Source organism: Helicoverpa zea, chromosome 8 (genome assembly GCF_022581195.2).
Source record: "Helicoverpa zea isolate HzStark_Cry1AcR chromosome 8, ilHelZeax1.1, whole genome shotgun sequence".
In the NCBI taxonomy this organism is placed as follows: domain Eukaryota; kingdom Metazoa; phylum Arthropoda; class Insecta; order Lepidoptera; family Noctuidae; genus Helicoverpa; species Helicoverpa zea.
The window spans coordinates 6,122,609-6,146,429 of record NC_061459.1 but is presented as its reverse complement, the minus strand read 5'-3'; the positions used below and the strand labels follow the sequence as shown (position 1 = coordinate 6,146,429).

The 23,821-nt window shown below is 37.3% G+C and overlaps 3 protein-coding genes across 5 annotated transcripts; 2 read left to right on the top strand and 1 right to left on the bottom strand.

Moving 5' to 3' along the window:
- The first annotated feature begins 1,709 nt into the window (after positions 1-1,709).
- LOC124632752 (CCR4-NOT transcription complex subunit 7-like) lies at positions 1,710-4,257 on the top strand. Of its 2 annotated transcripts, none has more exons than XM_047167712.1 (7): positions 1,710-1,950; positions 2,117-2,226; positions 2,365-2,478; positions 3,210-3,328; positions 3,424-3,581; positions 3,673-3,801; positions 3,889-4,257. In XM_047167712.1, exons 1-7 carry the CDS (start codon positions 1,840-1,842, stop codon positions 4,003-4,005), a joined length of 858 nt encoding a protein of 285 aa, XP_047023668.1. In that variant the 5' UTR covers positions 1,710-1,839; the 3' UTR covers positions 4,006-4,257. The 2 variants fall into 2 exon arrangements, with proteins under 2 accessions (XP_047023668.1, XP_047023667.1); XM_047167711.1 differs by having other exon boundaries at positions 1,711-1,950; positions 3,661-3,801.
- A 5,663-nt stretch (positions 4,258-9,920) lies between these two features.
- LOC124632303 lies at positions 9,921-12,442 on the top strand. The gene is made up of 2 exons (XM_047167085.1): positions 9,921-10,077; positions 11,213-12,442. Exons 1-2 carry the CDS (start codon positions 9,921-9,923, stop codon positions 11,821-11,823), a joined length of 768 nt encoding a protein of 255 aa, XP_047023041.1. The 3' UTR covers positions 11,824-12,442.
- Positions 12,443-16,336: 3,894 nt separating this feature from the next.
- Positions 16,337-22,525, bottom strand: LOC124632301 (chromatin-remodeling complex ATPase chain Iswi). 2 transcript variants are annotated; one of them, XM_047167083.1, is made up of 17 exons: positions 22,317-22,525; positions 22,008-22,237; positions 21,561-21,818; positions 21,327-21,450; positions 20,473-20,760; positions 20,179-20,392; positions 19,836-20,107; positions 19,484-19,711; positions 19,091-19,336; positions 18,908-19,013; positions 18,661-18,806; positions 18,212-18,318; positions 17,699-17,832; positions 17,486-17,601; positions 17,190-17,410; positions 16,732-16,872; positions 16,337-16,642 (listed from the first exon to the last, which is right to left on the bottom strand). In XM_047167083.1, exons 1-17 carry the CDS (start codon positions 22,368-22,370, stop codon positions 16,441-16,443), a joined length of 3,087 nt encoding a protein of 1,028 aa, XP_047023039.1. In that variant the 5' UTR covers positions 22,371-22,525; the 3' UTR covers positions 16,337-16,440. The 2 variants fall into 2 exon arrangements, with proteins under 2 accessions (XP_047023039.1, XP_047023040.1); XM_047167084.1 differs by having other exon boundaries at positions 18,667-18,806.
- Between the last annotated feature and the right edge of the window lie 1,296 nt (positions 22,526-23,821).

Here is a 23,821-nt window from a genome sequence, read left to right as displayed (position 1 = left end):
ATTTTTGCAATATTGGTTTGTAAAATCTATATAGAAAGTCGTGTTAGTTACTCCAGTATAACTCAAGAACGGTTGAACCGATTTAGCTGAAAATTGGTAGGGACGTAGTTTAGAGCCAGGAGGAGGACAAAGGAGTTTTTGTCACCATTCGGGTACGGGAAGCAGTTATCTCAGGATGCGGGTGAAACCGCGGGCGGATGGTAGTATTTGATAAAACCGCAGCGCATGTAATGTGAAGTTGCCAGTTCTGGCGAATCCAGATTCTAGAGAAATTGGGAATTAGAGCTGAGAGGGGGGGAAAGGCAATAATTCTGGAATTTGTCGGAGTGTGTTATGAATGGTGTTTGGGCCTCCCGTGGATGTTGATCGGTGGCAGGGACAGTCTCTCTGGGTGGTGCGACGTATTGAGATATTGTTCGCCGGCGCGCTTAAAGAAACAGTAGATGACAGCCGGTTTCACCTCTTGCGGTGTTTTTCAATTCTTGCGGTATTTTCGGGAACAGGATCAATAAAACAGACTTGCTTGTGGTTGATTCTTTCCACAGCCCGGACGCGACAAGTCGTTTCGGCGGAGACTCGATGCGAAGTGACTGCGTAGGCGTCGCCTTTTATTTTTATTGCTTTGCATTTTATTGGCAAGTCGCGGGTCTCGCTCGAAAAGTAGGTACACGGGCTCCTGGTTTGTATGGGTGGTTTTATTTATCCTAGATAATTCTTATTTACTAACTTAGTAATCTAATAACGTTCTTATTATATTCTTATCAAGTTCTAATTAGATTGGTACACTTACTTTCCCCATAAGAATCTACCTATATAGTGTTTATACTGAGCCTCAGTTGGATCACCATTTTGTAGGTCAAACCTAATTTAGGAATGTTAAATGGTGATCCTAACCTTCAGTCTTGCAGGCTCAGCACACGGCTGTGATCCGTATGTACCAACCACCCTTTGAACTATTCGTGGTCACGAGATTGTGCCCTGGCTCTCTCGCTCTGACACACCTCGACGTTTTACCATAGGGTGGTGGCACTGCCTGGATCTCCTAACCCTACCCATCACGTCTCATGGTGATGAGCAGGTCGCCGATGCTTATTCCTGTGACTAAGCCACCTTGGCAGTAGCAGGGCTAGGCCCATCCATAGCATACAGCAGGTGACTTAGCCCTAGGTATCCTATGCAGACTAAAATAAAACCAATCCCGTAATTATTTCTTTACAACGTTATACGTATTTCACAATGCGACGTTATCTATTCTAAACCATCTTAACTTTATACATTCAATAAAGTAAGGTAAACAATATCACAATTAATTCAACTTGTCAAGATATTAAATAGACAATGTTAACAATTCAATTATCAAATTACACATTAAAAATATTCAACTTAATCTAATATTTACAATTTTGTTTCTACGCAATAAAACTGGGCGCGCGCCTAACCGCGTGTGGCCGCGTTAGTCACTACTTGGGACCCCCTCGTCTGAGGTACCCTCTTTTTTGATGCGAGCGGTCCTCGCCGACAAATGGCCAATAAAAGAATTGAAGAGAACCAAGCTCAAATCCAAAAAATAAATGTGTTCAATTGCTAGTCTTAATTTTCATTCGATTTCTCGATATATTCGTTTGTAAAATCTTTTAATAACCAAAAATGGGTGCGGGAAACTCAGTAAATGATATTGGCAGCACTCTATGATACAAACCGTAACGTCATAAAAAAAATAGAGAGCTGTCTGCTGTCATTGATATGATTTATACGGCTGTTAGTCAACTGCCGAATTAAAATTATAAACAAAAGCAGATAATTTTCTTTTCTAAGATTCAATAAATTCACAATATCCAAATGCCGGCAGCTAGTTTTGGATCCATTTTAGCGAGTACCATCAAAGAAGATTGTTCCATAAAAAATGTTTGGAATCACAATCTACATGAAGAGTTTCATGTTATTAGACAGGTTAGTATACTTCGTTCGTATATAAAATATAAAATTGTAAAAATATATTTACATGATAATTTAATGTTACAGTAATATTAACCGAAATTACTGTTTCATAGCTACATCTATAACATAAGTTTTTGTTTCTAAAATGAAAATGAATCGTCTTTTTTCACGATGTTAGATCGTACAGAAGTTTCACTGGGTGGCCATGGATACTGAATTTCCTGGGGTTGTAGCAAGACCAATCGGGGAATTCAGATCTACTGCTGACTACCAGTATCAGCTATTGAGGTAACCAGCCTATTTTACGAGTTCATAACTTGATATTTTATGGAAATTAAATTATATGCTTCTAACATTTATTTGGACAGTTGTTTGACTGCTAATAAGATGCATATTACATATATTATTTTTTTATAATACTTACAGGTGTAATGTGGATCTTTTAAGAATTATACAGCTTGGTCTCACATTTATGGATGAAAATGGTAAAACTCCACCGGGCTGCACTACTTGGCAATTTAATTTTAAGTTCAACTTACAGTAAGTGTGCAAAATACATATCACATAATCTACTTAACTTACATTATTAACAAAGAACAATGTCAGGTTTCGGCCCACCCAATCAACTTTTAAAACTAAATTCTCACGGACACAAAGTTCTTTACTACAACAATTTAAATATAAAATACTTACTTCTTATAAAATATTTAATTGTTATCTGATCTTTCCCAAAAAAAAAATCATTTTAATAAGTAATTATTTTTATTCAGGTTTTTCGTTATAATAATTTGGAATAATTTGGTTTTGAGAAGTTCAATGCAAAAGTGGAAAACATAGAAAAGCTTCTGACATTAAACTACACAAAAAACTAAGAATTTTCACTGTACATGAAATATTTTTATTGAGCCTAAGTTACCATGGACGTCTGACATTGTTCTTTAAAGCCAAAGTTCTTAAGAGTATGTATTTTACTTGTTGTTAGTAATGTAGCTAATAAATTAGACTAACTTACTGAACACTTGACTCCTTGCCTGCATGTGTTTACCTCTGTCAATAAAAACAATTCTGACGTATTGGACAAATCTTATTTTCGTTCATCTAATTATCTGAACAAACCAGTTATTTGAACAGCCATACCCACCAGTTAGTTCATATAATCAACACTTATGCTACTGTTTATTCATGTGTGGGAAGTAGTTCTTCCAAGGCTGGGGTAAACTGCAGGCATAACATCAAGCAAAAAATTGAAATTATTTTTATCTTTGGCACAGGGAAGACATGTATGCCCAAGACTCAATTGATTTGCTTCAAAATTCTGGACTCCAATTTAGAGAACATGAAGAACATGGGATTGAACCATTAGAATTTGCAGAACTCCTGATGTCTTCCGGTAATACAAATATTTTTTTGAGTTGTAAGACTATATCCTGTAAAATACAAGTAAATAATCTTCTTATTTAATAAATCCATAATCTTTTCTTTTAGGAATAGTGCTGATGGACAATATCAATTGGTTGAGTTTTCATTCTGGTTATGATTTTGGATATTTACTAAAAATCCTCACTGATCAGAATTTGCCACAAGAAGAAAATGACTTCTTTGAAAGTCTGAGATTGTATTTTCCTACTGTTTATGATGTAAAAGTAAGTGTCACTTATAATCTGTTTTAGAATATCTTGACCCATTCTTTATTTCATTAAAAGTTTTGATGCTTATCAACAGTACTTGATGAAGTTGTGTAAGAACCTAAAAGGTGGTCTACAAGAAGTAGCAGATCAGTTGGAATTGCGCCGAGTGGGACCACAGCACCAAGCTGGATCTGATTCACATCTCACAGGAATGGCTTTCTTCAAAATCAAAGAAGTATGTTTCTACTTATTTGGTTAATGTGTTATGAAACCCCATATGTTTGAATTATTGTACTTATTATGTGTTATTATATTCTTACAGATATTCTTTGATGGCAATATTGAAAGTACTAGTGGTCATTTGTATGGCTTGGGGGCACCATTTGCCAGTAATGTGAACAGTTTCCAAGATAATATGGAGAATGGCAATTCACCTTGATGAGAAAAAGCTCTGTGTTGTGAACCACACACAGCTATTTTTCTGTCTCGTATTATGAAGATATTCAAACAAAGTGTTATATGTTTGTACCTGATAATGTGCAAAAGAAATTATTGAGCAAAGCCTGTGATGTTTGTCTAAAGCATGAACTACACTGTTAAGGCTTATTAGGGCATGCAATTTTTGTCAATATTTTGAAATTGGTTTAGCTGCCACATTTTTTCAAATAATAAAATAGTATATTTGATTGCATTTTCATGACTGAATGAAAAGTTACTTATAAGTGATAAAGAAAAATTTTACAATCTACAGAGAAAATCTAATCCAAATTCTTAATTATAGTAACAATTTAGTCTTTCTGGTTTTAAAACAAGACTAGAACTTTATTGGTGAACCTAATAATATAACACGCATGGTCTAGTAACCGCATGGTAACTGAGCGAGCAACCTCGGAAGGCAAATCCACAGCCAGTCAGGACGTGCTCAGCCGGGGACGCCTAACGCCTCGTACTGAGCTAAACAACGTCGGCTTTTAACGATGTTCAAAAGTGCAGGTAGGTATGCCGTACGCTATAAAAACTTATGTTGAACTAAGAATTCTATAGGTATGGTAGACTGCACATCAGTGGTCACTGTCATGCACCTTAACTCAATAAGTACGATTTTCCTATAGAACAGTTACCACTGAGCTTTTTTTTTTATTTGTGTTAAGTCCGTTTTTTGCTTGTCCCTAGGATTTGACCTAATTTTATTCATAAACCCATTAACTATTTGAGTTTTTAAAGGTAGTGGACCAAAGAAAATACATTTAATTATATTAGTTTAGGTTTTAATTATCCATTATTTTGTTTTAACAGCATTTAATTAAACAGGAGTAGGCTTTTTTTGCTTGTCCCCAGCTGAATTTGTATGATTGGATCAAGAATATTTAGCGATTTTTCTACGGACGATATTTTTTTTTTAAGGGGTTTAGTTTCTAAATGTCATCATTTGATAATATTCATCAATTCATTTGTAATATTCTGGCTTATTTACATAAAAAACGTATAAAATTACGATGATGAAATTTTGATCCACCCTGAACATTCAGTATTGTGACCGCATTTTATAGTACTTTAAGCCACAATTTTTCGGTCCTAATACTTTGAAACAGGCGCTACTTAAACATACTACTGCGTTTTACTTTACTATTAAAGTCAAAAGGACTTTGAGGAACGTAGACGTTTTGTTGCTGGCTCCGTACAAGAACGGAATTTATGTTCAGATGTGTTTGAATTTTACTACAGCGTAACCAAATATTAGGATTGCTGTTTATTTCTAGAAACCGCCATTTCTTTAAGTTAGGTACTGTTTAAAATGACATCAAATGGAAAAGAACCACAAATAATTATTTATATTTTTTTTTAATCGGCAAGTATGAAAATGTGACTTCCGTTTTGTGACCAAATCTATGGTCACATACGGGCTGAGCTCAAAGTCACAACATGACTGATCCTATAAAGTTAAGTTTACATGGAAACAGTGATGTTGTTTCAGAAATTCAGAATAATAGTTTTCTGTAGGGATCAATTTTATTTTATTCATGTTTACAATCTTTATGTAAACGAGGTACAATATTTTTTTGTTATTATTTGTTCCATTATTGAAAAGGTATAGTATTATATAGTATTTCTTGATTATTATTAAATGTTGATCTGGAATATTACATAATTATAATAATAGCGTCCATGTAGATGAAGCTTTATCCTTTTTAGGCGTTCAGTGGTGTGACAGACCCTGTTTTCTATTTTAAACAAAAAAATATTTAAAATTCTTTATAAAATACTGTTTTGTTCTGTTTTCGCTCGATGGACAGGAATTTAATTTTGATTCATAACTAGGGATCACTGCAGAAATATATTTTTATTATAGCTTAATATTTTAAAAATTAATATCCGATGTGCATCAAAAGTCCCATAACTGAAATTGAAGTTTGATTTTTGTTATAAAACGTTCAAAGAATTGTCGTGTTTTGTGTTTTTTTTTTCTTTTGACAAGATTGTTTTCTTTAATTAGTAGTAAAAATATTAATAATATTTTGTGTAGTTTTTTGGTAATATCATACTCAATAGAGTCACATTTTGGAAGTGATCACATAGCTTTTCCATTATGTATTCGGATATTTTTATTCTATAGTCTGTTTTTTAATCTCGTAGACTAAATTGACACTTGCAAAATGTCAAACTTTCTAATAATTTTGCTAGCTCTGTGGTGCAGTGTTGTACTTACGATACCGGTTCGTTGAATCGTAACTTTTTACAATAAGTCATCCTGAAATAATGGGCTTATCCTTGATGATTACGCATGGCTTTGCGTGGTCAGATATCCCTGGCAGTTTGTAGCACGTCGTACAGCCATGTGTACGTACGTGAATTTTAAATATAAAACTTTGAATGAATATTAAATTCGTCTATTATAGATAAAAAGTTACGATTCAACGAACCGGTATCGTAAGTACAACACTGCACCACAGAGCTAGCAAAATTATTAGAAAGTTTGACATTTTGCAAGTGTCAATTTAGTCTACGAGATTAAAAAACAGACTATAGCTATATTTTTGGCGTTCTAACTTAATTTTCGTTAATTTCAATCTATACACTATTTAAAAATAAACCATAGTTGCCATAAATTAGAGTTTTTTTTAAAAAACGAAGTTAACACATGTTAACACAAATAAAAAATAAGCTCCACTGACCTTTTTTTTTTTTTTTTTTTATCGACGTAAAATCATCAAATGACCCCTCCCGCTGTGGGTTAGCAGCGGTGAGGGAGTGTCAGACTCTTACTGACTAAAATCGTCGTGTTCCGTCATAGGCCTTTTATGTACCAGGGCCGCGGTATCTCTTTCGAACAACCCGCAGCCCCGGCAGGCCTTGGCCCTGCTGGGCCCCGCTGGGGTTGCTGACATCTCTTTGAGGAGCGCGTGGAACAACGCGCGCCGTCGACACGGGTCTGTCGTCTAGAAAGACAGAGGGACGATGAGCCACCCGAACTCACCGCCCACAGACCCACTCACCGCCCACAGACCCAGCTCCACTGACCTGAAGTTGACTATACAACGGACAAACGTAACCAGAAGTATTCTCTCTTTGAAATCTTCTGATATTTTAAAAAACTCCGCATGCCTTGAATGAGCCTTTACAGTGTAAGACCCCAGGGCTGCCAGAAACCTCTTATTTTCTCTCATTTTTTTGTATTTTGACGCTTGGTTTGATTCTCCACTTTTCAAGCCACCCGACTATTTTATGCAGATGAGTTTGCAGCGCTTCTGCTGCCACAGTAGGGTTATTGTGACTTGCTAAGCAGGCAGTGTCAAATGCGTCTGTTGCTGTTACACATTCTCACTGCAAGGTTGGTCAGCTGTATTAATTGAATAAAGGACAGGACCAAGTACGGAGCCTTGGGGTACAGAGGCTCTGATGTCACAGCTTAGTAATCACATCATCACCTAGCTTAACTTGAAATTTCCTACCCAGCGGATATGATTTCAGTACCATGTACTACCAAACTCTTACAGTTTGGTAGTAGAGCTTTAAGGTCATGGCACATTATAGCGGCACCGTAACAGCAGCACGGCTGCAGCACGGCGTCGCACAGTGGTCCGGATTTTTAAAAAGGTGGACATAGGATCGAAAATGCATATTTAACTCAACTAAAAATTGTTTCGTATAGGAAATTTAACACTGATTAATACTTATTACTACAACTTTTCAAAAAAACTGCTCCGTCACGTAAAAAAAAAATATCGAAAATAAAAATGTATGGGAGAAAATCTATTTTTTTTTTTTCTCCGTTCAGTATCAAAGTATAGCAACCAAATCTTATATTCTAGTAAGTACCTATTGTTCTTAATAGGACAAAATATAAATTGCTTGCGTATCCCTGCGGCCTTGACGCCTACGATGCTTCAAAGTTTAAAATTTTAAAGTTGAATTATCTTACATTATTAACGAGTTTTTCTATTGAAATTAATACAGAATATAATTTTAAATAAAAAAATCCCCCGCGCGCACCAACCGTGTGTTAGGCTCGCCCCTACTACTTGGGACTTAAATATACTACTGGCGAAATGAAAGTATACTTTTGTGCAGTATACAACTTTGCCGAACCCTTCGGGGAATATAAAGCGTGATGTTATGACAAAATAAGCATTATATTTTGTTATATTACAAGAAATATATTACATTTTTTATATAACAATCATTTTCTGAGCCTTTTCCCAACTATCTTGGGGTCGGCTTCCAGTCTAATCGGATGTAGCAGAGTGCCAGTGTTTGTTTTACAAGGAGCGACTGCCCTGCCTGACCTCCTCAACCCAGTTACCCGGGCAACACAATACCCCTTGGTAAGACTGGTGTCAGACTTACTAGGCTCTGACTACCCTTAACGACTGTCAAAGATGTTCAATGACAGCCGGGACCTACAGTTTAACGTACCAAACGAAACACAGTCGTTGGTGTCTAAGATATACTTAGAAAATACATACAAACTTAGAAAAGTTGCATTGGTACATGCCTAACCTGGAATCGAACCCACACCCTCATACTCGAAAGGCTGGTTCTTTACCCTTTGGTTTATGTAACAAGAAATAGATTTAAAAAATATATATATTTTTACTAACTAACAAACTAATTCCCACAATAACAACATTACTAAATCTGACACGTTTACATTAATGGATCATGTTCAGACTGCAACTCCTGTAGATCCATTTTCTCTGTTTCTTCTGTGGCTGTGTTTCCGTCGTTACAGTCGTAGTCGTTAGTCTTTACTTTTTATATTATATAATGCTTCGTGGTTTCGAACGAAATCTATTAAAATTTCGTCGTCCTCGCTGCTCCAAGAGTTGGAACTCATTTTTTTCGTTATCACGAAAAAAAAACACAAATTCGTATTAAAATAGGTTCACCGCTTTCAATAAAACGTTCACCAAACTATCTGACACCGTCAAGACGGCCGTCATGCAAATGGCGGCACCGCTTTTTGAAATTACGGCATCAGTTACCGCTCTCTAGGAAACCACCCCATTTTGTTTACATAGACAACGTTCTGATGACGTCATTCACCGCTGTATTACGGCACCGCTTTCCTAGGAAACCAAAGCTTTAACGCGGTGTCCTGCGTGAGCGACGAACGCGACGTGACGCGACGCTGCGAACGCGACGAACCCGATCAACTCAACGGCATACCCTACATGCGGCCTATGTGACAGTCTGCGGCGAGACGCGACGTAACGGGAACTTGTTTTAAGGGCGACCAGATGCGACACCATGAACTATTCAGAAGCGTTGATCGCTGCAGTGCGTGAATAAAGATTGTTGTGGGACAAAAAAAATAAACATTATAGAAATCGTTTATTAGTACAAAGAACGTTGCTGTTGTTCACAATTTTGCTTGAAAGTTCATATTTAAAGTTCTGTACTTTAAATATGAACAAAATTGTACTGTACTTCTCCATGATTTGAGAAGTAATTACCAAAATCACGTAGGACATTTGTCGCGTATAGCATCGCGTCGTGTTACGTCGCGTCGCGTCGCGTTCGTCGCTCACGCAGGACACCGCGTAAGCTTTCCGTCGGCGTCAAGACGGGACGGTGTCAGATAGTTTGGTGGACGTTTTATTGAAAGCGGTGAAGATATATATCGGCCGTAATACAGCGGTGAATGACGACACTAGAACGTTGTCTATGTAAACCAAATGGGGCGGTTTCCTCATGTTTCCTAGAGAGCGGTAATTGTCACCGTAACTTCAAAAAGCGGTGCCGCCATTTGCATGACGGCCGTCTTGACGGTGTCAGATAGTTTGGTGAACATTTTATTGAAAGCGGTGAACCTATTTTAATACGAATTTGTTTTTTTTCGTGATAACGAAAAAAATGAGTTCCAACTCTTGGAGCAGCGAGGATGACGAAATTTTAATAGATTTCGTTCGAAACCACGAAGCAATATATAATATAAAAAGTAAAGACTATAGAAAAAGTCAATTAAAACAGAATTGGTGGCGTGAAATTGGAGAAATATTAAATAAAACAGGTTAGTAAGTATATACAACTAACATATAGTTTATTGTAATCTAATTTTCATATATACTTAATTAACTACATTTATCTTATTTAAGAACAGCCTAATGTTGTGTCGCATAATTATGTTGCCACTCAATAGCCCCTGATCGATTGAAGTAATTTTTCAACTTTTCTCGTACCTATTTGAATAGGATTCGTTTGGGCTCGAACATTGCGATTTACCAGAGATATTAAATTTTCAGTAGGTAGTGAAAGTGGGTCATCAACATGTTTTTGTCCAGGTGCCAGTACTTTTGCTTCCCGTAATATGTTATATAAAATACAAGCACTCACTACTAGTTTATCTGTCACAGCTGGGGCAGTAGCAATAGGTACGAAAAATAATCTGAAGTAACCACATACAATTCCAAAATATTTTCTGTAGTTCTTCGAGCTCGTGACAATCGGTAATTATACATATACGGCTTTTGATGAATCTTGGATTGGTTGCTGTCTTGGATAGGGTTTCATCAAGTTTTCATGGAGAGCAAAAGCTTCATCTCCCACTAAAACATGTGGTATCACATCATTTGTTCCAGGTAGGGCCTTCGATTCTGGTATATTGAATGTTTGATTTCTTATGTTTTGCCCGATTTTACTTTTTAAGTAAATACCAGCATCTCCTTCTCTTCCATAAGAACCAAAATCTATGGCAATAAATTTACAATCCGCATCAACGACTGCTAGCAATACCATTGAATAATACTCCTTGTAATTGTAATATAATGATCCACTATTGATGGGAGCTTTCAATCTTATATGTTTTCGCAGTTTGGAAAATTCCACTTTAATAAATACTGGTTACTGATTTTTTTGAGTTGATGATGTTTTGGTAATGGTATAACTATATAATTGAAGCATAGTTTTGACAATGGCAGTACTAACTTCTTTTGCTATAGCGCTTATCCAGCTATAGCTTACTCGATATTGAAAGGCAAGCAAGCGATAAGACTCCTGTGGCCAAGTTCCTGAAATAAATAATGAATGTAATTAGTCTTAGTTCGGGTTTGTTACTACTATAGTTACCTTTTACATTACTAAAAGATTATTTGTTTTGACTCTATAATTGTTTTGCAATAGTTACAATTTACATAAACTTTTTACAGCTTCCGATTGCTCCAAAAGATGGTGCTACATACGAGACTATTATATTCGACGTAGAGGAAAACCAGGTACTGGTTCAAGCGGAGAAGCAGCAAAGAAAAGATCTGATCTCCTGTCATTCTTGGACAGCCTTCCTTCATCCCAAAGAGGCAGTATTACTAATGTTGTAGATGAAAACATAGGAGATAGTAGTGTGAAAATGGAAAACACTCATGATATCAGCGAAGGAATACAAACCCCAGAAGACGGAACTAAAATAATGGAAAATACTCACAACAGCGAAGAAACACTATCAAACACTCAGGGAAAAGAAGATATTCACAAAGAAAATAAAGCTAAAAGCAGCGATAAGAAACGGAAACATATACATACACACAGTCAAGAACGTCTAAACCTACTTAAGAAAATTGTTGATCGGAATTATACTCAAAGTGGATTAGATGAAAACGATCTGTTTTTTGGTTCAATGGCAAAAATAGTTAAGAGGCTGCCACCTTACGAACAAGTTCAATTGAGATTACAAATAGGATCGTTAGTTGGTAATGCTGAATTACGCCAAATTTCAATCAAGTCACCTCAAGACTGTGCGTTATCTCCAAGACTTGTTGTTTAAACCAAACTTGATACAACAATTTAAACCAAAATTGATAACTTTAATGTTTTTTTTTCGAAATAATTATCGGAAGTTGTAACTGACGCGTTTCACTTTTTGTGATGATTTTCTCACTAATGAAGATTAAAATTCACAATAAACAGTAAGATTTGTAGTTTTAAGTTGTATCCATTAGTTCTTAATTTGCAACAGCACTTTACTAATTTATAAAACAGTCAACATCCAAAATTTCGTGAAAAATTAGGTAATAGGTATCTGGCGATCTTGATCAATTAGGTATATTTGTTTCTTAATATGCAACTTATCAAAAATGAAATAGTTTTTATCAGTTTCATAAAACATTGTAAAATTATTTTGTGATAGGCTTTTATATTTTTTTCTGTTTTCCATTGCTTCACATCCTACTCTGTGACTAATTTAATTAAGGTACCAAAACTATCTATCTAATCATTATTTTTAATTGATTAATCATATATTTTAAATTGTTTTTAATTTATAATATTATAATAGGTTTTAATTGATAATAGTTGAAAGTGATTTTATTTATAGTCAAAAAATACTAGTATCAGATTTGTAAAACCTGCAATTAAACATTTTAATATACCTAAATAATCTGTAATTTTGACATATTTCATTAATATTCTATCTCTATCATTAATATATATCTTAGCATGCATTAAAAACTGGTACCTAAGTACATACTGAAAGCATTTGTAATAGGTGCTGTTAGGAAATATTTTTGTTAGTTTTGTAATTAAGTAAATATAACTAAACTCTTTTGCAAAAAAAGCGGGCACCTAAGCGAAATGTTAGTTTTAAGGACTTTACGTGTATTTCAGAGGATTTTAATGACAATAGTATGTTACTAGCATCAATAAGGTTAGCCAGGCGTGCGTGGGAGTGTATTCTAAATTTGAATTTTGTAAAATTGCTAAGAAATTGGTTAAACCTTGTTTTGGACTAATTGCTGGCAGAACCTTTCTGCCGGCACTGCTTACTTTTAATTAGTTTTGTCGCAGCCCAAAGTACTGATACTCCTCTAAATAGTGTTTATTTATGAAAAAGCGATATTTTAGAACACGTGGGTATAATATCTAAACAATAGAACGCTTCACACTAAAATACCGAAACTCTTAACATTGCCATCAATCATCAGTATAGCCCATTTAGAGCAGGTGACAATTTTATCAAATACGCATAGTTTTTGAAAAATGTTTTGATCTAACAAAAAGGTTCATTAATCATTAATTAAAACTGCATTATCATTTTTCTGAAAATCACTTCAAAAACTTCTCAAAACACCGACGAACTTTCTGCCAGCAATTAGTCCAAAACAAGGTTTAACTAATTTCTTAGCAATTGTACAAAATTCAAATTTAGAATACACTCTCACGCATGCTTGGCTAACCCTTTTGATGCTAGAAACATACTATAATCATAAAAACCCTTTGAAATACACGTAAAGTCCTTAAAACTAAGATTTCGCATAGGTGCCCGCTTTTTTTGCAAAAGAGTGTATTAGCATGTACCTACTTTAAATATAACACGGAATAATTAATTAAAGTAGTATGAAAAATTGTATACTATGTGATATGTATACTCAATTTGAGTAGGCACTTGCTAAAAATAAACAATATTGATGACTTTTTAAATTAATAAAACTCAGTTTTAATAGAAAGGGCACTGTCGTGTCTTCGTCGAGGCAATTGGCAGCGGCGACCTCTCCTGCTCGGCCCTGGTTCAAGCCATGGTCCAGGGTGAGAGGTAATGGGATGCCATCGTCTCCTTCTACGAAGCAGAAATGCTAGAGAGGTTCAGATCTCTCATCCCAGCTGCTGCCGTGGACGTGGAAGACACCACTGGCGCCGGGTTTCGACAGACGACTCCCGGCCACCGGGTGTCTGTGTGGTGAGTTCGGGTGGCTCATCGTCCTTCCGTCTCCTAGGAGACACGACACGAGCCCGTCTCGGTGGCGCGCGTTGTTCCACGCGCTCCTCATAGAGATTCAGCAAACCCCAGTGGCTTTAAGTCACTAACAGTCTGACACTTCCTCACGCTGCTAACCCACAGCGGGAAGAGTCATTTGATAATAACATGAGCCGTTTTTTTAAATTAAGTAGGTAAGTAGTAAGTTGGTTATATATACCATATGTATCTACTTATTACTTTGGCTAACTTTAAGCAGCTATAATGAACACAGGTAAAATGAATAATGTATCAAATTCTCTAGTCAATTTGTCTGTCATTGACATAGATATAGGATGTACAAGATACACAAAGGCGGCTTAGAGACATGTCGAAAAAATTATGTGTGTAGGTGTGGGTGCATGTCTATGTGTGAGTGCAAAATAGTGTTGTCCGCGATAAAACTTTTTATTATCGATTAGTTCTCAGTGGGCAAAACTGACGAAATTTATTTTTTGAGGTAGGTATCGTGTCCCCGATTTTTTTATTGCATCGTGTTGGTCAAGAATGACACTTTCTCTCAAAAATTTTCAAAGACCCAAAAATTAAGGGTATTAAAAAAATATATAAAGTAATCCTCTTGACACCCCCTAAATAGTGCCCCAAAAGAATACCGCCATCCAATAATATTTATGAGGTGTCTATGTCATACTATCAAGTAAAAAAGATTCAAATCAAGTAAAAAAGATTTAAGTTTTTATCGATGCCCCCTGCCGTAAACTCTACGCGGGGGTCATGCGGTCCATGGCCCTTTACGGGGCCCCGGTATGGGCACGTTCGGTACGGCCGCGGGCTGTACACTACCTGAACGTACCCCAAAGGGTGATAGCCATTAGGCTAATCCGGGGGTACCGCACGATCTCCCGCGAAGGAGCTGGCCTACTTGCTGGACTGCCACCGTGGGATCTGGAGGCGAAGGTCTTCTTGCGCCTGTACGACTGGCGCGAGGAGGCTCAGCGCCGGGGGAAAACTCCGCTACCGCGGCAAGTTGTCGCGCAGCGGGCGGAGCTCCGGCGCGATCTCATGGTGGCCTGGAGGGAGCGACTGTCGCAACCCAGTGCAGGGCACGCCACCATCGTGGCGGTAAGTCCCCTCTTTGAGGAGTGGCTCGGGAGGAGTCACGGCGCCCTCACGTACCGCATGACGCAGGTCCTCACCGGACACGGTTGTTTCGGGAGGTACCTGCACCGAATCGGTCGTGAGGAGGCGCCCGGGTGTCACCACTGTGCGGACAGCCCCGAGGACACGGTGGACCACACAGTCCAGGAGTGCCCTGCGTGGGAAGGGCACCGCCGGGTCCTCGTCGAGGCTTTGGGCGGCGGCGACCTCTCGCGTCCGGCCCTGGTTCAGGCCATGGTCCGGGGCGAGAGGGAATGGGATGCCGTCGCTTCCTTCTGCGAAGCGATCATGCTCGAAAAGGAGGAGGCGGAACGCCAGAGAGTTCGCACCTCTCATCCCGGCCGCCGCGCTGGACCAGGTAGACACCATGGGCGCCGGGTGTCGCGAGATGACTCCCGGCCACCGTAGGCGTGGGTCTGTGGGGGGTGAGTTCGGGTGGCTCATCGTCCCTCTGTCTGCTTAGACCAGCGGTTCCCGAATTTTTTTGGCTTCGGAACCCTTTTCGTTTCACCATTTTTCGGCGGAACCTTAGCTTAAGTAAGACGTAAATACACTTAGGTAAGGTTCGTGGCGTGTGGTAGTGCACCAAATGGTTAGGGACATATTCATTATACTCAGCGGCGTGGCATGGCTATCTGCCACACCGGCCAGAAAACAATTTAGCCGCCCTTAACTTTGTGTATTATGTGAATAGTTTTCAGTTTGAAGACTGACAAAGTAAACGCAAAAAGAAATAGATTGGGTTTGTACAGGTGCGAGGCGAGCGAGCGCGATTTTTTTTAGACGGGAAGCCTACCCCAACATAGTTGGGATAAAACTCTGAGGATGATCGAGATTGTTTAGCGCCTACTCAAATGGAATTATTGGTATCAGCGGGTGGCAGGGGCAGAGGAGGGATACGTACGATCTTGTGCTTGGCATTCAGCGGACGTTGACGACATCGAGTTCTTTTAAGAGATGTACAGTTGTTATGATTGTAGTTTTGTGCAATTACTAACAGCCAGATTCTTCATCAAACGTAAAACCCAAAGTAATGTCATAAAGTAAAAGTAACGGTGTAATTAGTTTTTTCCCGGCTAAAGTAACAGCAAAACTAATAGATAAAATCGCGAAAAAAGGAAATTTGACCGTTCCTTTTACTTTACGACATTACTTTGGCTTTAGTTTTGATGATGAAACTGGCTGTTATTGGGTATCCAAATATTTCTTAATAAAACACCAACAGTGTGTGTTAAAAGCCTGCGCTAATAAATTCTTTTATCTATTCCTTTGTATTTTTATTTAAAATATTTTTTTTATTACTAGCTATTATTTATTCCCCAGGTTTTAAAGGTACGGGAAAGTGGTTCTCCAGGACGATGCGGGTGAAACAGCTAGACTATTTCATTTAAAGGTTTTATATTAGTAATATCCATTAAAACAAATGTGGTAGACATTCATGACAATAGGTTTATTTACCATTGCAATGTTAATCATCTTAATCATTACTTAAGAAATTATAATCATTCAATTGCGTGTTGAACCACATTAGGTTCACTTTTTCTTCTTTTTGTGCTTTTGGGCGGTATCAGGTGTGTTGTCGGCTTTGCGTTTACTTGTATTAGCGCCTTTGCCAGTCGCATTTCCGCCAGGTGTATTTTGATTGGCGGCACCACTCTTTTTCTTCTTTTCAGCTCTTTCTTTTTCTTCAAGTTCTTGATTTTCTCTTTCGATCAAAGTTATAAGAGTATTACATCTGCAAAACAAAGATCAAATTCCAATTTAGTAAATACTTTGTAAATATTTGTACAACTCAATCAAAATAAAATATAATTTAATGCCGACCTGCGTTGCAATTCTACGGCTGTTCTGGACTTGAGGAACCAATCAAATCTGAATTGTGGTGCAGCATGTACTGATGCTCGAAGTTCTTCATACACGTTTTCTTTATCGAAGCCTAATTTATGCAACATGCACACGAGGAACCTATAAAAGTTTACAAGTTAGTACATACTTTGCTATATTCTTGATTCCAGCAGTAACAAAAAATATATAATTTGGAACATATTTACACATAGTGAGTGCACTGTATGTGAGTCGGCTGGTGGTAGGGTAATAACGCCCACAAGCCGACGGGTATACATTTTCTGCTTATATATGCCAATGGCATTAAATGCGGCAATGTTCCTCCTTCCAACAGTGTAGTACCAAGCTATGTGCGGTTACACAGGAATTCACAAGAGTTTGACACAAAGATCACTATAAAAAAATAATTAAGGCAGATTTTTTAAAAATAACATCACCTGTCCTCTTCCTCAACGTAATTTTTTCCTTTATTCGTTCCATACGAGATTCTTAATTGATGGAATGGAGCTCGATACCGCGCCATCTTAGCATCCAGCGCTTTTTTGATAGACGCTCTTCTTTGTATTTTGGCCTCTCCTCTTTCAATTTGTCCCATTATTCTGTCTATATCTTGAAGTTCGTGACACCTCTCCCAAAAAACTGCAGAATATTCCATAACCTGTGAGAAATTTTAATTGAGTATTAGTGAGTCATAACTTGAGTCCTAATTTTTAAACCAATATATTTTACGAACTTCTTCAGGAGTTTTGCCTTCAACATCTTTGGCAATGTTTTCAATGTCATCTCGACCATATTTTTCATTTGCTTTAATGAATTGGTTGAAGTCTCGCTTCGTCCAGTTGGTAAACCCTGTAAAATTAGAGTGTTTTATTGAGTGAACTGATAATTATGATGACCATAACTGGACAACAATCAGTTATTAAAAATTAAAACAATGACACTTTACCTTGAGTTAACAACTGTTCTTTCTCCTGTATTTCTTCTTCAGTAAGAGCTTCAGCGTCATCTATCTTCCGTTGTTCTTCTCTTTGAATCTTGGCAGCATCGGGACCCAACTCGGGATTCCGAGGAACTTTGTACCTAGTAAAAATATTGTATAAGGGCCCGTTCAGACAGACCGGCTCGGAGAGCAGAGCAAATTCTTAACACGTTGAAAATTAAGTACTTAGTATTTGAAGTAAGGTTTATTTTTGCATGCGCACTGCTTTTGTCATTGAGAATGCTCGAATGCGCTCGGTCGGTGTGAAATAATAAGAGGAGCCGACCGGCTCCGATCGTGTATTTTTTCTTGACGTTTGGCTCCGTTTGCATGCTCTTTAATGCTCGCGCAGCCGATCGGCTCCGGTCTGTGTGAAAAGAAAAATGCGCGCCGATGCTCTCCGACCCGGTCTACCTGAACGGACACTGAGAGGCAGTATCTTGACAAACTTTAAGTAATATTCTCTTGAAGTAACCTTACCCCAGTGTTTTGCGGTAGTGATATATTTCTTGATCCAGAAGTTCGAAAAGTCGTGGCGGGAAGAACTGGAAATCTTGCACAATCGGTTGCTTTGGAGGACGAGGTGCCTACACATCAGAAAAGTATACATTATCCATACAATCAAATGCCATTTATAGAAAACTAACTACGACATAAAGCAATAGATATATTGTAGGAAAGTGATATGAATAGTATATAACATAATGTATGTGAATTGATAGTGATATTCTAGTTCTAAATAAGTAATAAGGCACAATAAATAAATATTAAACAGCAGAAACAGTATGAACTACATAATGCCAGTATAAAGAGCTAATCAATTTAAATAATACGAGTACATGAATTAGTTGATAATTGTAATGCCATAGAACCACCACCAAGTAGAGTGCTGCGCTGACCTCCGCATTTAGCTCTTTACACTTATTTACCTGTACCTTAGGCGCCTTCGGTTCGGACACGCGCAGTGCCTCTCGGAAGTACGCGTCCACTGCATAGTTAGCTTTACGCTCGCGTTTAGGCGGTTCTATCCAATTACCAATGGGTAACACTTTCTGCTTCTCTCTGTAATCCTCCCCTAAATAGAATATTCGCGATTATATAGTAGTGTTTTGCATGATTAATATTATACCCTCTATCTCTCATTTTGAAATTATATTGCTATTAATTAGAATAAACCTTCAAACTGGTAGACCGAATCTGTTGTGGCGCCAGGTGTGTCCATGGAAAAGGCTCGTAGTGAAGATTCTCCTAGACTCTCCAGTTTTTGCTTCAACTCTTCAGTCTAGAAAATACGTTAAAAGGAAATAATAATCTCGATATTTAATATTTTAAAGAAACAGAGAATAGTAAAAACATTACCTTGTGCTCTCCTTTAGCTAATATGACGTCAATATCTTCTTCAGTGATTTCAGAATCTTTAGACGAGAACACGTGGTTGGCACCGTGTCTGATCATGTTGAGCATTTCGTCCTTATTGAGCTGACTCTTCTGATCAACTAAGCGACCAGATTGTATCACGAGTTTGTCTAACCTGAGCTTCACTTCAGCTCGTTCTACAATCTTCTCTTCCACCGTATTTTCCGTAATGAGTCTGAATACTCTTACCTGTTTAAGAAGTATGTACAGTTAGATAGGTATATTTTTATGTGGCCCACAATAAGTGTAATTAAGGATTATGAGAGCATTTTATTCTCTTATGTGATTGTTTAAGCCTATTTTTATATTTATATATTTATTAGATTATCTACTAACTTGTTTTTTCTGCCCAATACGATGTGCTCTGTCCATAGCCTGCAAATCCATTTGCGGATTCCAATCGGAATCGTAAATTATGACGACATCGGCCGACGTCAAGTTAATACCCAAACCTCCAGCGCGCGTCGACAGCATGAAGACAAATTTCTCACTTCCTTCTGCATTATACTCTTCGATTTGCCTATTTCTATCTTCATGTGGTGTTTGGCCATCTAAACGGCAGTACTGAAAAATTTACACATGCTTACCGTTTCTGTTTAGTCTCCATGCTAGATACACAAATCAAATGCTTCAAGCTTATAAAATTATTAAGTTAATATTTCTGCAATATTTGTTCAAGAATAGTTACCTTATACTGCCGCCAAAGACAATAATCTTCTAGAATGTCCAACATCCTGGTCATTTGGGAAAATATCAGTACTCTAGAATCCTGCTCTTGGAGTTTTGGCAACAATTTGTCAAGGATGGCAAGTTTTCCACAGTTGTACACAAGGTGCAAGTCAGTTGTGTAGGGTGGGCCAGGCTCTGCACCGTCAAATAGGTAAGGATGGTTGCAGCATTTGCGCAGTTGCATAAGAATGTTCTGCAGTCGCATCTTTTCAACCTTGCCAGCACCATTTACTAAAAAGAATATCATGTTTGATTTATCATAGGATTTATAAACTCATTAACAAAAATTATGTTGTACTTACCAACGTCAATGTCTTTCATCAGGACCTTAGTATACCATTCTCTTTGCATTTTGCTCAAACCTACATACACTTTCACCTCCTTTTTCGGTTTAAGTTTCCTTTCCACCTCAGACTTCAGGCGACGAAGTAAGAATGGTCTTAACACTGCATGCAACCGAGACACTAGTTGATTGTCACCGAGAGCTGCATTAGTGTTGAACCAAGAATCAAAGTCCTGCAATTTAAATTATTTTACCAAAAGAGCTCACCAATGTAGCTATAATTGTACAAGCTAAAATAAGTAATGCCACTTACATCAGAACTGTTAAATACATCAGGCAACAGGAAGTTGAGCAGGGCCCACAGCTCATGGAGATTGTTTTGCAGTGGGGTACCAGTGAGCAGCAGCCGATTCATACTCTTGAACTCTCTAAGCAGTTCCGAAAGTTTTGACTTTTCATTCTTGATTCGATGAGCTTCGTCAATCACCATGTATCTCCAGTTAAATTTCTTGAATACTGATCTCTCCCGAATTATCATCTCGTAAGATGTAATACAAACATCCCAGTTACCAGGCATCAGGACTTCTCGAATGAATGTGCTCTGATAAAAATAATTGTGTTCAATAATTTGTGCAACATTTTACAGTAAAAAACATACATATTTCTTGTATTTATATGAGTGAAAAGGTTAACATATGCTTCATATCCAATATGGTTGGAAATACACATAAATTCAACAATTAGGTGTATTCATAAGGGATTACACAAGAGAGACTGTTATAGTTATCGGCACGGATAATGAGCTCTTGGTGGAAGAGTGGGGATCGCTTTGTGCACCGTACAATTATGGCAATAAATCACTTCTGGTGAAGGTCAGGGCTCAATATCCTTGCCAATGATTATACGAGAGGAAAGAATATATAGGGTGTTCTCCTACATAAGCGATTAAAGAGGGAAAATATATAAGGAACTACATACATAGTTACAAAAGAGAGTACATAAAAAGAAGATGTGTGATGTCATTAATAAATTAGGGTTGATGGATACAGCATGCCTTCAGAGCTCACTATGGCAGATCTGCCTCTGTATGTATACTTTGGGAAATTTAAAATGTAATTTGATGAAACAGTAAATTCTAAATGATAAGAAAAAAACTGTGAAACATACCCTAGTTTCTTGGTCACCAATTAGGCATACAGCTCTCAGGGATGGACACCATTTCTTAAATTCATTCATCCAATTTGTTAATGTTGATTTTGGAACAATAACAATGTGCGGTCCTGGGACATTTCTGATAAGAAATTACAAAAAAATATATAAATTCACAACTTAAACAAAATTCGTTTTTATAAATTAACTCAATTTAATTGATTTTAGATTTTAAAATGTAATGAATCTTACTTGAAATGCTTCATGTATCCAAGCAAAGAAATAGTCTGTAATGTTTTACCAAGACCCATCTCATCTGCCAAGATACCATTGATGCCATTTTCATACAGGGAGATCATCCAGTTAAGACCTCTTACTTGATAATCACGCATTTCTCCATTTTTAATATAATGCGGGGAAGCTTCAAAACGGAATATTGATTTTACTTTAGTGTTTGTTTCTGCAAGTAGCTCTTCGTCTTCTTCCTGTTCAGTCTTTCGGTGGCGGTGGCTAGAGACATTTAAAGAAATCATTTATTTATTTTTATAAAATAATTAATACTCTTTTAGTGTAACACTGCCATTCGTGTATGTGACTCCGTGTCACGAAACTAAAACCGAGTACAATAAACATTTGTATCGAAACACATGTTTATTGTTTGTTACAGCCAAGGTAAAGGTTAGTTTCATTGTTACTTACTCTCCCGCTGACCCTCCGCCCGGCTCCACGTCTTGTTTGATCTTCTTAGGTCTGCCGGCTTTTGGTTTTGGTGGACTGCTGCCAGATTTGGGAGTATTTGTCATGAAATGAGAGAAAATCTCAGTTTGTTTCAACAGAAACTCAAATCTTTTTGAACGATCAGTTTCAATTTTACTTTCGAAATCCCCTTCTTTGCCTCTCGAGGAAGTAGTGTCGCTTGATGATCCATTCTATGACGAAAAAATCGATTAATCGATAAAGAATTTATCCTCAGAACTTATACAGCATAAAAAAGGAATCACTACATACTGAATTTTCCCCAACATCTGCAGCAACGTCCATAGGTTCCTCTGTTTGAGACATGATGACACAGAATAAATATTACTTATAAATAATTTATATTAGCAGTTTGAAGAATAATACATAACGTAGAGATCTTTTCCTTCGCACGAGAACCGGGCGCGAAAATATCCCAATCCGTTATTATGTCTGCAAGCTGCTGGCTGGCTGATGCGTTACCATAGAGTAAAATTAATTGCTTTGGAAATCATCGGGCGGACACAGAAGCAATGTTGCCATAGTGTAAAAACTGTAAAACACAGCTGCTGTAGTATTCGTCTCTGGGTTTTCCCTAAAAGGCGAATTCTAATTAATTGCCTGGTTAATTTTAAGGATTGTGCAATGATTTCGAGCGATCGTGATGGAATAACTGTCTCGTAATATTGTACAATTTAATTGACAGTATAGGGAGCGACTAATAATAAGTGTAAAAAAAAATATTGACTATTATTATATCTTTTGTCATAGCATAGTTATTTGATCGGACATCTTAAAATAATGACACTTTCATTTATCATTTGGATAGAAAAAATATTTTAACTGCATATTATTGTTATTTGTGATAAGGAAAATAAGTATACAGGTTGATGTAAAAAACCTGTGACGTCATGCATTTTCATACTTTCATACAGCACAGAGTATAGTAAATAGTATCATACAGTTTTTGACAGTTGATTACAACTGGAATTTACCAGGCTGGAAAAATACCGTATTGCAGGTATATCAATAAATGATAAATCCCAATGATTTTGTAAGGGTATAACCGCACTCACGAATCTTTAATTATATGAAATCCATAAGAGGCTTCCAAATCACCATCTGCCTAGCCTAGTCCACTCTAAACCCCAAGTTGGGGCCGACTTCCGGTCTCTACCGGAGGACTACCGGGATCAATCCTGAATTGACTTATTATTTAAAATCTCAAGTAAAAAATAAAATACATTAATTGAATCCTTACTTTAAGCAGTACTTTATTTGATAGGTATTTGCGTTAATTAAGAGATATATAGTTCGGCCATTCAGAGAATGCGTTCCTGACACGTCGCGATTGAACTGACGACGTAACTTTGCAATGGCGTTGCAGTTACGATAAAAATATTTTTGCTGGTTGTTTACCGTTTTAACAATTGAGGAGCATTAAAACAACATTATTATATCAATAATCAATGAATGTAGTTACGTCGTCAGTTCAATCGCGACGTGTCAGGAACGCATTCTCTGAATGGCCGAACTATAATATCTTTTATCTCTAGCCTCCAGTCAATAATAGCATTAATTACCTTAAAAATTACTTCGATAATCGTTCCTACTCAAATGAATAGGTACCAATGGGCACAGTATTTCAATTTCAAGGGGTAGGTGTGGGTTACCCAGGTATAAGTTTTTGGTAAAGTTTTGGTCGTCAGCAACATTGCGCGAGTCGCTGCGCAGAAACCACTAGGTTTCAGAGGGTGTTGGGGATGAAGGGAAAGTAC

Coding starts and splice junctions, on each gene's coding strand:
- LOC124632752 (XM_047167711.1), top strand. CDS start 1,840: ATGCCGGCAGCTAGTTTTGGATCCATTTTAGCGAGTACCATCAAAGAA. Junction 1,951..2,116: donor AGTTTCATGTTATTAGACAG/GTTAGTATACTT, acceptor TCACGATGTTAG/ATCGTACAGAAGTTTCACTG. Junction 2,227..2,364: donor TACCAGTATCAGCTATTGAG/GTAACCAGCCTA, acceptor TAATACTTACAG/GTGTAATGTGGATCTTTTAA.
- LOC124632303 (XM_047167085.1), top strand. CDS start 9,921: ATGAGTTCCAACTCTTGGAGCAGCGAGGATGACGAAATTTTAATAGAT. Junction 10,078..11,212: donor AGAAATATTAAATAAAACAG/GTTAGTAAGTAT, acceptor AACTTTTTACAG/CTTCCGATTGCTCCAAAAGA.
- LOC124632301 (XM_047167083.1), bottom strand. CDS start 22,370: ATGTCTCAAACAGAGGAACCTATGGACGTTGCTGCAGATGTTGGGGAA. Junction 21,819..22,007: donor GGCGGAGGGTCAGCGGGAGA/GTAAGTAACAAT, acceptor AAATGTCTCTAG/CCACCGCCACCGAAAGACTG. Junction 19,337..19,483: donor GTATTGGGCAGAAAAAACAA/GTTAGTAGATAA, acceptor CTTCTTAAACAG/GTAAGAGTATTCAGACTCAT.